We start from the raw sequence: 13,543 nt of genomic DNA, 5'->3' as shown, positions 1-13,543 counted from the left end.
GCCTCAGCCTCCCGAGTGGCTGGGATTACAGGCGTGCGCCACCACACAGGGCTAACTTTATATTTTTAGTAGAGACGGGGTTTCTCCATGTTGGTCAGGCTGGTCTCAAACCCCCGACCTCAGGTGATCTGCTCACCTCAGCCTCCCAAAGTGCTGGGATTACAGGTGTGAACCACCGCGCCCAGCCTGAAACTCTTGTTTCTTATAGGCTAAAACAAATAAGTACAAATAATAATGTTATTAGGAACCAAGACACTTAGGTTGTGGCCATAGCAATTGGTTGTATAGTTCTGCTGTTTCCTGGGATGGGGTGGAAGGTGTTTGAGGTCAACTATTAAGTGTTCCGTTTTTACCTATGGATCATATTTGCAAACTTTTTTTTTTTTTTTGAGACGGAATCTTGCTCTGTCGCTGGAGCACAGTGGCGTGATCTCGGCTCACTGCAACCTCTGCCTCCCGGGTTCAAGCAATTCTCCTGCCTCAGCCTCCCATGTAGCTGGGACTACAGGCATGTGCCGCCATGCTCAACTAATTTTTGTATTTTTAGTAGAGACAGGGTTTCACCATGTTGGCCAGGCTGCTCTCAAAATCCTGACCTCAGGTGATCCACCCGCCTTGGCCTCCGAAAGTGCTAGGATTATAGGCATGAGCCACTGAGCCCGGCCTATATTTACAAACTTTTATTGAGCTCTTACCACATGTCAGGCATCCTTTCAGTAAATTCTGTGAACTCCTTTAAGGCAGATACTATTATTATTGCCTCTGTTTTTAGAGCAAGGAATCCAAAGTTATAATAGAGATACTGATTATCTTGAAGGCTTCTCCAGCAGGAGCCCTTGGAGGTCCTGGCCAGGCTTTCTCTACCCCAGAGGCTTCAAAGCTCTGTTTCTAGAAATCATATCACCTTGGCAGATGCACTAAGGGGAGAATCCAGACTAACAGCATCCTCACCAGTTTGTTCTCAGACCAGAGAGGTCTTTCCAGGCTTTTCTCATGTCTCCCTTTTACAGACCCTGTATCGTGGCCAAACTGGACTTTTCCCAGTTACTTGTTCCATGTCCTCCAGTTTCCTACCTGTATGTCTGTGCTCTTGCCCTATCACCCAAATTCCCATTTAAAAATCTGAGATGCTCTGTCTCTAGGCCCTGCCCAATGTGTCCCTATTCTCTGCAGGAAGCCAGGGCAAGGGGCTAGGCTCTGGACCTAGAGTAGCTTACTGGGAGGAAGGCAGCGGGTGGATCGTAAGGGAAGCAGGGACTTGGCTACCAGTTTTTGGGAGCCAGACCTTGGTATCTGAATGGACCATGACAGTCTCCAGGTGGTCACCTAGCCAGTCTTAAAGGCTGGCAAAGGGAGATCTTGACTATGATGCAGTAGGACTTGTCAGCAAGGAGGCAGGGACAAATAAAGAATCAGGCCAGGGAGGGGGTGTGTGGCAGTGCAGAGCAGCTGATCCTCAATCACAAGTTGCATGGATGGTAGGTCCTTGAGAGGTCATTGATGGAGATGAGTAAAAAGTGTTCACCTCATCTCCAAGGATGATATTAGAGAGGGAAAAGACACATGTTCCCACGAAGCTTCCTATAGTACATCTGTCACAATTTAAACAGGCTGGATTGAAGATTATATTTCTTGTGCTCTTCAGGTTGTCACTGTCTTCTCCTCAGGATAAAAGCTTGAGTTATGTATGTAGGTATATGTGTATGTATGTGGAAATGGGGTCTCGCCATGTTGCCCAGGCTGGTCTTGAGCACCTGGGCTCAAGCGAGCCTCCCGCCTTAGCCTAAAAGCTTGAGTTAATGTCTCAGACATTCATGACTTTGAATATTGGCACTGCCTACATAGCTATATGACTGTACAGTTACTTAACCCCTCAGAGTATCATTTTCCTCACCTGTAAAATGAGAGAAGTAGCGTTTACAGTAATACCTACCTTGCAGGTTTGTGATAGGGATTCAGTAAGCTAACACATGTCAAGTGCTGAGTACAGTGCCTGGAACAGAGTTCATTTTCCAAGAATGGTGGCCAATATTGTTCCCCACATGTGTGTCTCTTGGCCTTTCCTCAGACTCCTGTCTCTGGAAAAGCACCCTGCACATCCTGTCCCCAGTACAACTCCCCAGGCAAGGAGACTCTGAGGGTGCTTCAGAACATCATGTTTCTGGTAGGAGGTGTCCTTCTCTGCCTGAGGGCAGCCCTCAGAAATGCATTCCTCATGCTGCTGACCTGGGCTGGCTGGTTGCAGCTTGGGGAAGGACTTTTCATTGGCTAATGTTTTGAAGCCAAGGACCTGCAGCCTCTCTCCAGGTGCCAACAGAGTGGTAGAGGACTTTTAGATTTAAGTACTGGAGGGACTATTACATCTTGTTCTCTGATTCTACCAAGGAGAGAATAAGAGCAGAGAGGGATAATGCCCAGGAGGAATTTAGATTCATAGGTTAGAACCACATTTCTCAAAGTGAGCTTCTTGGAGCCCTTACACCAAGATTGGATAAGGTCTGTACAAAAAGTCTCTAAGGAAAGAATTAATGCCCTCACTTACCCTGATTGGTCATTATACAAGGAGAGTAGACAAATGGTCAGGGAGAGAAAAGTTGACCGCTAGGACTTCTGTTAGCTTGGATTTCCCAAGGGTAAGTACTTGAGAAGAACTGGAAACACCTCTGAGATTGAAAGGGTAGATCCAGACCATGTGGAAGCTGGATAGACAGGTATCCAGATACAGGCTGCCAGCTTTTCCACCCCTAGAAAGTACAGCTTATACTAACAGGCACGAGATACACTTCACATTGTCCTCCCGCTCAAGAAGTTACCTTAATGGAGAAGCCAAGGGAACTTCAGCCATCTCAGCCTCGCTGTCATTTTCTGTAAAATGACGAGCAGACACCCTCCCCATTCTGCTATCTGAACAGTGAACTGCTAATTCCTGGCAGACAGGGGCCAGGCCCTGCCTGGGCTACAGCCCCCATTGCTGGCATGCACTCTGATACCATCTGGAAGAAGCTTGTGCCTCATGAAGTGGCTTTAGCTAGCTCCGTATTTCCTCCCTCTGTTGCTGAGTGTCCCCCATCCTTTCTGTTCTGCCAGAAACTTAGACTACTTAGCCCAGTCCACAAGTGGTGGTGATAGAACAGCTAACAGTTAATAGCCAAGCAGTAGGCTGGAGATGCATTATCTCATTTTTCCTCAAACAACCCAGTGAGGTGGGTACTCTTATCCCAGTTTTGCAGAGTAAGAAATAGCCTTAGAGAGGTGAGGGAGGCCTTAGACAGGAACTTCTCAAACCCCAGTGCTCCAGGTGGACTTACTCTGGCCTCAACAGGCTCTTTGGTTCCATGCATCTTTGCTCATTACTCCCACTGCCGGAATATCTCCCTGCCCCCCAAAACCCTCACCTCTGTTTGAATCCTCCTCATTGGTTAATAGGGCCAGCTCAAATTCTGTCTGTCCATGAAGGTCACTGCTCCGTGATGTTCATCAGCCACATTGCTTTCTCCTCTGAACTTGCATGAACCTTACCACATCCTGTTTTGCATCGTGGCACTCTGTGTGCATGGCTGTATTAATCAGCCTGAAAGCACCTGGATTGCTGGGATTGTGTCCTGCGCATCTCCATATCCTCAAAAAAATCCTGTATGTAGCACCCCAGGGAGCCTCCTGACCAAGGCCTGGAAGATGCCCTTCCAGCAAGATGGAGAGCTCTAGCGGCAACTGTTCAAGCCCAAGGTCTTCACAGCTCACATGTAATTCATTATAATAGCAGAAGAGAAGTACCTTGAATGCCTGGGATTATTCAGGAGCCGGGGGGGGATAAGCCCAGAATTCTCATTTGTCATCCTTATTTCATGCAGTAAACTTTATCGCTGAGAGACAGCAAATCAGGTCCCTGCTCCATGTCTGTCTCCAGCAGAAAGTACCTCCCTCACAGCTCCATTGTGAGGGTCAAGTGAGGCAACAGATGAAGTGGTTGTGCACATGTAAGATATTCTTTAAACCATGAAGACAGAGCAGTCAAGGTGCTTACAGGCTGATTAGGACAAAAACAGTACACAAGTTTACCGTAATACAAGGTAGAATGTGGGAAGGGCATCAGGGTATAGGATACCATAGGAAAATAGAGTTTCTCACACATGGAATAGGTTTGGCAGGAGGAGCTCTTGTGCAAAGGCTTTGCAGGTCAGTTAACTGGCAGGAACAGAGAGGATCAGTGAGGCACAGGAAAGCCTTGGTTCTGCTCCAAAGGGATTTTCCACTCTCCTGTATCAGGAGCATCCTCACTGCTCTCTGGGATCACGTGGTCAGTCAGTTGAGTGTTTCACATGTACAGGGCACCCCAAGTGCTGGAGAGGAAGAAGCCAGTCTCTGCCCTCTAGTACTTGGGATGATAACTGCTGCCAGGGAGTATGATCACACCTGGTGTCAGAGCTGGTTCCAAGAGGCCTGGAGGCTCTCAACTTCCAAAGGCTTATTTTCTAACAGAAAGAGTGGGACTATGAACACTAACACTTATTCTACTATGCAGAATGCAATAAGTGGCTTAAGAGAGTTGAACATGCTTCTCAGAATGTTCATAGGAGGTCATTGCTGAAGGATCAGGCTGGTCTTCATACAGAGCAAGTCTGGAGCTCTGAAAAATAGCCTAGGGAGTTGGGAGGATGGTACCCTCAGAGGAAAACCTGGGGAGATCAAAGGAAGTGACCCAAGGGACATGTCCCCGACAAGAATAGGACCTTTCTTGCAGCGGAGAATAGACAATAACAACTGTAAAATTGCTGTTTCTGTCTAAGAGCCTGCTAAATATCCTAGAGAGGATTTTGCATGTTATCTCTAATCCTTAAAACCACTCTTCAAGGTAGGCACAACCCCCACTTTACAGATGAAGAAATGAGGTTAGGACAGGATTTGCCCAAAGCCACAAAGCCAGTTGATGGGGAATCAGAAGTCAGACCCGCATTTGCTTGGTTCCCTTCCAAGTGCATGAGAAAAACTTTAAGAAGTACAGATGCTTCCACACAAAACAAACCAAGATGGACCCAGAACTGCCACTGCCCTGCCTGTACAACATGAGCACCACCCACGCATACCCACCCCAAGCCTTTTCAAATCTGGTACCTACTTTCCACTGTCCACTCCACTTGGCCCACCCTGTGCCCCACCCCCCTACCTCCTCCATCCCAGTTTCACCCACTCTTAAAAATGATCTCCCCACCCCAATCCCCACTTTTCTCTAGCAGAAGGCCCGAGACATGTATGCAGAGGAGCGGAAGAGGCAGCAGCTGGAGAGGGACCAGGCTACAGTGACAGAGCAGCTGCTGCGAGAGGGGCTCCAAGCCAGTGGGGACGCCCAGCTCCGGAGGACACGCTTGCACAAACTCTCGGCCAGACGGGAAGAGCGAGTCCAAGGCTTCCTGCAGGCCTTGGAACTCAAGCGAGCTGACTGGCTGGCCCGTCTGGGCACTGCATCAGCCTGAGTGAGGCTGGCCACCTGCCACTTTGTCCTGCCCTCTGCCTCCAGGGCTCCACTCCCCTTCCTTTCTTGGTGAAAGGCACCTCCTTTCCTGATAATGAATTGTGTTCCCTTTGCTTGGCTGGGGAGCCCCCCAGGCCAGGTCTGCTGGCCATAGATACCTTTGGGCTGCCTGGGACAGGCTCCTGAGGAGGATTGAGGGTGAAAGTCTCCCACGAGTACACTAAACCTAGGTCTGGTCACCAATAGGGTTTGGAGAGCAAAGGGCCACAACTCATCAGCTGCCTGTCTCTTAGATGCACTTTCTTTTTCCACCAGCACATCCTTCAACACACAGAATTTCAGGAAGAGTTCTCCCCAAAACCCTAGCTCTTTACCCATCCATTTGAGCCTTGCACCCAGCTTCCACAAAAGATTTGGCTCTACCTTGGATCTGCTAGTAAATAACTAATAGGCAGCCAGTTATTTGGGGTAAGGAAAAAAGGGCGGGAGAGACAGAAAATTTGCCCATCTGCTGCTCCTCCCCCTTGGCTCTCCACCTGGGATTTGCTATTGAAGCTCTACCCTCTCCCACCACGCAGTACTGATTGCTCACTGAAAGACTCAGCGCCCCCAATGGTGCGCGGAAGCCAGGCGGGCGATTACAATCCAATTACCTATTGTCGACTCAGCCCACACAAGCTTTTCTCCTCCTCTTGCAGGGCATGGGGCCAGGCTCCACTCCCAAGTGAGACTGGCCCCCTCCATGGTACAGGGTAACAGAAGGGCCTGTAGGCCCTGGTGAATGAATCGAATCCAGCACAGGCCTTCTCCCCTGTAACACAACAGGACTGAGGAGAACCAAACACTTCTTCCAACTGACTCTGCTCCCTGCCCTCACCATCTCAAACTCTGATTCCCACTCCACTCTTCGAGGTTTCTCTCAGCTTTTTGACCTGGCTCCCTAAGTAGGCCCCTAGATGATTGATTCTTGGTATGGCAAAGCTTGTTCTAGGTCCTCTGCTTGTGAGGGTCAAAGCTGTGTCCTTTCCCTTACCTTCCTCTGCTAGGACTTGCTGCAGAGTTGCTGAGAGGATTAGTGCCTTTGAAGAGCTGTCTGCCTGAGCAACTCTATTTCAGGTGCCCCACACCAGCAAGTACCAGCCAGAAACACCAACCAAATGCTACTCTCTTTAGTAAAGTCCATTTTACTTTTTTTTTTTTGAGACAGCATCTCACCCTGTCCTGGCTGGTCTCGAACTCCTGACCTCAGGTGATCCGATGGCCTCACCCTCCCAAAGTGCTGGGATTACAGGCATGAGCCACTGTGCCAGGCTTCCCATTTTACTTTCTGCAAGCTGTTTCCCTAGCAGCTCCCTCTAGGGGAGAGGTGAAATCTAGCAAGCAGTAGCAAGAGCACACAGGAAACCCCTAACTTTCCTATACCCCACCCCCCTCTTCCCCTTTCTGTCCCCGGATACCTGACGGCAAGAGACTTCTTGGCTGTTGTCCATGCTCCCAGAATCAAGCATAAATGCCAGACGCGGCGATTGAGAAGCCAGTCAATGCACCCTTTGGCAAAGCCCCCGTCCACACCTGGCACTCCCCTCTACCAATCCCTGGCACAGGGTTCCTGGAGAGCAGGTGCTGTACATTTTCCAGCTTTACAATGGGGCTGTTGACAGCCATAATTAGGGAGGCATGAATTATGCGGCTATAATGCAGAGCCCTACAATTAAGGCGGGAATGAGGGGCTGGAGGCAGCAAACGGAATCTGCCCTATGAGCGTGGCTGTTGAGTCCTGTCTCCTGGGTCTGACTTTCCGTAATATGATTGGGGTACAGTAGAGGTGATTAATGGGGCTGGCATCTCTCTTTGGCCTGAGGTTCTGTATTCTGGGAAAGGTACACAGGGTGGAGTAGGGAGAAGCTGCCCCAGGAGGCGATGCAGGGGTGGAAAGAAGAGGCAGAGAGGTCGTCGTCGTCGCCCAGCAGCAAGGGCTGCAAAATAGTAGAACTCGTGGTTGCTTTGGACAGGTATGATTTGTACAAGCGAGGTTCAACTCTTGCCTCAAGAAATCAGATGGGACCAATTTAGTGTCCTTCCACGTGTGAGCCAAGCCCCCATTTGAGGACATCTATCGTATTCTTGTGTTCTGGGTCTCAAATAGAAATTTTAAAGATTCTTAGATGTAAAACTTGTTTGCTAACTGCAACGGAAGAACACCTTGTTTTGCTGCTGCAATTGCCTACCCTCCCTCAGGTGCACTTGGCTAGCTCCAAGACCCTGGCTTTGGACTAGGGGCACTGGAAGAGCCCTTTTGCCATCACACCACTTGTTCCTCTACTTGTTTCCTAATCCCCGGGCGCTTTCTTCCACCCTCCTTTTCCTCGCGCAAGTGAAAGGCAGCCAGCTTGACAGTGTGGAAGGAGGGATTTCGCCAGCTGCGGCTGCAGTGTCCAGGCTTGGTGGTCGCGTTGGGTTGGGGCAGCTGGGCAAAATGTCTCCGAGAGGGGTAGGGGAGTGCTGGTAGACCTCGACGGCCGCTCTCCACCCTACTGTGGCGGGGTCCGGAGGTTTGGGAATACAGGGACCTTAAGGGAGCCACCCGACAGGCGTTGGGGGTGGGGGCTTCGATAGCATTTGGGGAGGCTGCTGCGCAACGGGTGCTGAAAGGACAGCTCCTACCTGACCCACGGCACCCAAAAGGCACCTCTGCATGGAAAGTCTCCCCCTGAAACCCCTAGCCCACCTCGAGTGGGACCGTCTTTCAGGTGAGGTGCACGAAAGGCTTTCCCGAAGTGGCAGCTCGGAAGGATGCACGTCCGGCTGCGCCAAGCTCGTTTCCCCGCCTTTTTCCCACTTCGGCGTCAGCCTGGGCCCTGGGAACTGCAGCCTGTGCCTCCAGCCGCGCGCTTCCTCCTGCTTCCAGAGGAGCAGGGCAGTGCAGCCAGGCCTCGCAAACCCCTCTTCTGGGGCCCCCAGCGGGAGCAGGAAGGAAAGCCGCTGAGATGCGCCCTGAGTGTCGCACGGCTTGGAGAAGTGGGTTGCTGGGTTGCATAAGGTGGAAGGAACTTGCTAGTTTGCAAAAGACAGCTCTTGGCGGGAGCCGGAACCCGGAGCCCGCCGACTCGCGCACCCCTCCTCATTTACTGCCTTCGACGCGCGCCTCCCCGACTGCGCCCCCACCCCCTCGGCGCGCCGCCGTGTCCGCGCACTACCCCCCACACACACCCCCCTCCTCACTCCCTCCAGAGGAGGTGAGTTTAAACCCCGCCCACGTGACCCCAGCTGGGCCAATGAACGGCGGCGGGAGGTGAAATCCGGTTCTAACCGGTCCGGGGCTCCCAGCGCTATAAAAACTTTATAAACCCCCCGGAGCCTGAGCAGTGTGAAGAAGAAGAGGCGAGAACGACCCCCGGACCGACCAAAGCCCGCGCGCCGCTGCATCCCGCGTCCAGCACCTACGTCCCGCCGCCGTCGCCGCCGCCACCATGCCCAAGAGAAAGGTACGTGGCGCGAGGGCCCCAGGCGCCGGGCCGCCACTGCCGCCACCGCCGCCGCCGCCGCCTCCCTGGTGCAGGGAGCGAGAATCGGCGCCGAGCAGGAGCCAGCGCAGCCTCCCCGCGCGGGGGCTTGAGGCGGTGTCGGGCAGCTCGGGGCTAACCCTGAGCGGCTCGGCTGCCCGCGGGCGCCAGAGGCCATATTGGAGGAGCGGCGGCCGCGGCAGGAGGAGCCATGTTGGCGGCTGTTTATCCCGCTCTCCTCGGGCTCGCCGCCCCCGCCCCGTGCCCCCTCCCCCATCGCCAGGGCCCCTTCCCTCCCCTCCCTGCGGGCGGGCAATTCAAACCCGAAAGGGCGGGAAGGCGGCGCTCGGGTTGGCGGGCGGGGGAAAGCGCTGCCGCCAAAAAACCGCCGCCGTGAGGGGGCGGGGCTTGTGCGGTATGGCCCCGCCCCCTCGCCCACGTTCCCCGCGCACGAGACGCGCGCTGCCGCCGCCCACGAGTTCCCCGGGCTGCGCGCGCCTCCCTCTCCCGCCCTCGACGGCTGCCATAGCAACGGCGCTGGGCTCCGCCTCCGGAGGGGGTTTGTTTGCGCCATCTGCCGCTGTTGCTCCTGCCTGGCGCGGTGGTGCGGGCTCGGCTGCCCTCCCCGGCTGCGCTCCGGCTCAGCCCTCGCTTCTCGGGGTCGGCGAGCCAGGGCTCCTGCGCGCGCTTCGTTCTTATACGAACGTCGGGCTCACTCACTTGTTTATGTCCTAGAAAAGTTGTGTGGACGACTGCTTTAATTTTCATTGTTAGCACTCTAAAGTTTAGGAAATAACTAAGAACCACCTCAAAAGCTGCAGTTTTTTGTTCTTATTACAGGCTGAAGGGGATGCTAAGGGAGATAAAGCCAAGGTGAAGGACGAAGTAAGTCATTCTCTCTTCAAGGGTCAAAGCCTTGGACTAGCAGAGGCCACTGGACTCGGTGATTAACCGTAACCTGTGTCCTGAATTTACACTCCTATAATGTAGAGCAAATTGATACCAAACTTTCAAAGCGACTTACTTGTCCTATTTCTAACTTTCTCGTTGTCTTTAATAGCCACAGAGAAGATCCGCGAGGTTGTCTGCTGTAAGTGTATGCTTTTGAATTTTCGTATTTGTCCCTGAAACTAAAAAACATCAAAAAACAATTCCCTTTGCTTCCCATGAATTATGGTTAGTGCCTGGTTTTGAATGATTGCCTCTACTTGGGACTCTTGCCCCTTTGGGTTTTGCTGGTTCTGAAATTCTGATGCCTGTAGCCAAAGTGGGACGTTTGAGTGGGCTGCTGGAGATCCAACATTCTAGAAGAAAGCCAACCACAAAAACTTTGAGGAGGAGGAGAAACTTCTCTACTCTTGGTACTTTTGGTTGGTTGTGGGTGGTTTTCTTCGGTCCATTGTACTGATGTTCACTTTTTCCTCTTCCTGCCAAAAAAAAAAGAAACCTGCTCCTCCAAAGCCAGAGCCCAAGCCTAAAAAGGCCCCTGCAAAGGTAAGTGCTAACACTGGAACTGATTTCACAGAATGAGGACTGTCCTTAGTGCCTTAACTTAATTAGCATAATGGTGCCTCCATTAATGGAGGTTATAAACTGTGTGGATAGCTTTCTTCGTCCCTGTCATTCATAACGTTCGTTTCCTGATCAAGAATTCTGTCGTTAGTTTGTAGGAAAATCTGCATTTAAATATTAAATACCCCAGGGTTTAAACTGATTCATTTTTCTGTTAGGAAATTTTAAGTACTAAAGATTATAGCAAATTACAGATAATTTAGCCTAGTTTTGATCAGTTGTTCTTGTCAAATGGGTGAGGGTTTGTGCTTTGTCTTGAGTAAGCAATCCTACCTTGTGCAGAACTTTGCAGACCATACCTTAGTAATATGAAATGGGGAGAAACAGTTCTATTTTTTCCCCTTTTTCAGAAGGGAGAGAAGGTACCCAAAGGGAAAAAGGGAAAAGCTGATGCTGGCAAGGAGGGGAATAATCCTGCAGAAAATGGAGATGCCAAAACAGACCAGGTATAACTCCTGTTTCACCCTTTGTTAGATTTGCTCATTCAGTTAGTTGCTGATATCAAAAATTTAATTGCCCTTTTCTTGCATCACTTCAAATGTACCATTTGGTCCAGAGTCTGCTTGTGGCTTTCCTGTTAACTTAAATCCTGGATTCTTGAAATCTCTACTGTCAGCTGAAGGGCATTGTGTTTTATACTACATCAAGTTTTCAAGCTAGGAGTAACCTCAGGTGTCTAATTCTGGTGTTCTTCCTACCTCAATTTTACAATGAGGCCCAGAGGAGAGGTGACTTAGCAAAGTTACCTAGTAAGTCATTCTCAGAAGAAATACTGAGTCTCAGTACCTGAAACCTGAACTTTGGCCTGGGAGCAAAGTGATGCTGTAGGTGGAATGTGAACAAAGATAGTTTTGAAATCTACGCATTGCATTAATTTGTCTGTTTTCTTTTAGGCACAGAAAGCTGAAGGTGCTGGAGATGCCAAGTGAAGTGTGTGCATTTTTGATAACTGTGTACTTCTGGTGACTGTACAGTTTGAAATACTATTTTTTATCAAGTTTTATAAAAATGCAGAATTTTGTTTTACTTTTTTTTTTTTTTTTTTAAAGCTATGTTGTTAGCACACAGAACACTTCATTGTTGTTTTTGGGGGAAGGGGCATATGTCACTAATAGAATGTCTCCAAAGCTGGATTGATGTGGAGAAAACACTTTTCCCTTCTAGTTTTGAGAGACTTCCTCTTGGCTCCCAGGAGGAGGGATTCCCTGACTTTGACACACATGGCCACCTTGGCACAAAAGCCTTGTGGTATGGAAAAACAAATTTGTTTTTATGTCCTCTTCTCCCTTTCCATCTTTCAGCATAGACTTAACTCCCTTAAGGCCAGACATCTGGGACCTGACCCCTAGTCACTGGTTACCAGTGTGTCAGGCAATCTGGACTTTCCACTGATGCCACTGAGATGGCACCTGTCAAAAGAGCAGTGGTTCCATTTCTAGATTGTGGATCTTCAGATAAATTCTGCCATTTTCATTTCACTTCCTGAAAGTCAGGGTCGGCTTGTGAAAAGTTGTTAAACAACATGCTAAATGTGAAATGTCAACCCTCACTCTAAACTTTCCCTGTTCAGAGCATCAGATGAAGACTTCATTGGGTTTTATAGTGGCTTTCTGATTTTTGGTAGTCCATTGAAGAAGGGAGTTTGAAAGTTGTTGTATACTGTTAACGATTGTCTGCCCATGTCCTGCCTGAAATACCATGATTGTTTATGGAAAGTATCTTTAATAAAGCTGGATACAGTTTGGCTTGGAATGCTGCCTCTGATCTTTTCCCGCAAGTGGGGTAACCTGGTTTATCCAAGTCTCTTGGAACAGGGTGTGTTCTCCTTTGAGGTACTCCGTGTACAGTCTAATGATGATCTTTCACTGATTATTATAGTCAGTTTCCAAAACACACAGTGCTAGGTGCAGTTAGGAAGGATTCCAGGAGTAGACTTAGCTGATGGTGAAAGGCTGGGCGTATGGAATGATTTCTGTACTTGGTTGTGCAGCATTCCCTGCAGTGTTTGTTTTTTGCATGACTCCGAATACATGAAGTGTGTTAAATGCAAATTTTTGGTAGATCTGAGGTTTTGGCTGGGTAGCTGACAGGAGCCTCTCTACTTCCATCTGCATTTGCAACCTCTATAAAATTAGCAAATTAATAGACTCATGTCAGAGAGTGTCTCTGTGAATGTGTACACAATTGTCCATTTGTAAAGTAGATGACGCTTTGCTCCTAAGTAGACCTGCAAACAAAGACAGTGGGGTCTTTCCTGATTCCTTTAGTTTGGAGATGCAGAGAACCCAATGTTTCTCTAAGTGAAATGGCAAGAAGTTATTTGTTAGAATATGGAACTGGTAAAAAATTCATGTTTGCACCTTGAATTTGCTTTCACAGACCTGGCTGTATAGTTGGACAGGAATAAAGTAAATTGGAGACTATAATTGCCTTGTCCATTCCCTTAGTCAAAAACGTATCGCTAAGTTCTTGAGGTTTTTTGTGTATTATCTCTCTCAAGTGTTGAGATGTTTGTGTAATATACGTATCACACTCACGGATGGGGAATCAGGCATAGATGATAGACTTGCTGAAGGTGATGTGTACATCTAGTGAGCAGCAGAGTCAGGATTCAGACCCTCAACTAGACAAAAGTCATCTCTGAGAGACTTTTACTCAGAATAAAATACCATTTGTCCATTTAGCCAGTTACCAGCCATTTACTTTCATTATTGCTGAAGTCATTCATTCTAGGTTGTAGATGGGTAATTTTTATCCTAAAAGCGGTGTCCTGTTCCAGAGGAAACTTAGAGACATCTTAGGGTGGTCAGGGTAGTGGGCTGCTATTTGAGCAGAGGTTGCAGAATTTGAGAAAGTTATAGCTGGGGTTCTTTGTGAGTGGCGAGTCTGCTAAGCCCTGGGCTATGCTGGCAGCTCTGCCTCATGCTCTTTAATCTTTGAGTCAGTCCTATGAGATACAGGTGTAGCCCCATTTTGTAGTTGAGAGTGAGGCTCAGAT

The 13,543-nt window shown here is 49.5% G+C and overlaps 2 protein-coding genes across 2 annotated transcripts; both read left to right on the top strand.

Moving 5' to 3' along the window:
- The first annotated feature begins 5,235 nt into the window (after window positions 1–5,235).
- LOC115833826 (dehydrodolichyl diphosphate synthase complex subunit DHDDS-like) lies at window positions 5,236–5,487 on the top strand. Its single transcript, XM_030808650.1, has one exon. The coding sequence runs from the start codon at window positions 5,247–5,249 to the stop codon at window positions 5,469–5,471; it is 225 nt and encodes a 74-aa protein (XP_030664510.1). The 5' UTR covers window positions 5,236–5,246; the 3' UTR covers window positions 5,472–5,487.
- A 2,510-nt stretch (window positions 5,488–7,997) lies between these two features.
- LOC100604139 (non-histone chromosomal protein HMG-17) lies at window positions 7,998–12,297 on the top strand. Its single transcript, XM_003271656.3, has 6 exons — window positions 7,998–8,955; window positions 9,814–9,858; window positions 10,034–10,063; window positions 10,417–10,467; window positions 10,896–10,991; window positions 11,439–12,297. Exons 1-6 carry the CDS (start codon window positions 8,941–8,943, stop codon window positions 11,472–11,474), a joined length of 273 nt encoding a protein of 90 aa, XP_003271704.1. The 5' UTR covers window positions 7,998–8,940; the 3' UTR covers window positions 11,475–12,297.
- Window positions 12,298–13,543: the final 1,246 nt, after the last annotated feature.

Source organism: Nomascus leucogenys, unplaced genomic scaffold (assembly GCF_006542625.1).
Source record: "Nomascus leucogenys isolate Asia unplaced genomic scaffold, Asia_NLE_v1 001028F_58853_qpd_obj, whole genome shotgun sequence".
Classification (NCBI taxonomy): domain Eukaryota; kingdom Metazoa; phylum Chordata; class Mammalia; order Primates; family Hylobatidae; genus Nomascus; species Nomascus leucogenys.
Note: the sequence above shows the minus strand (reverse complement) of the source record. Positions and strands in the feature narration are given on the sequence as shown.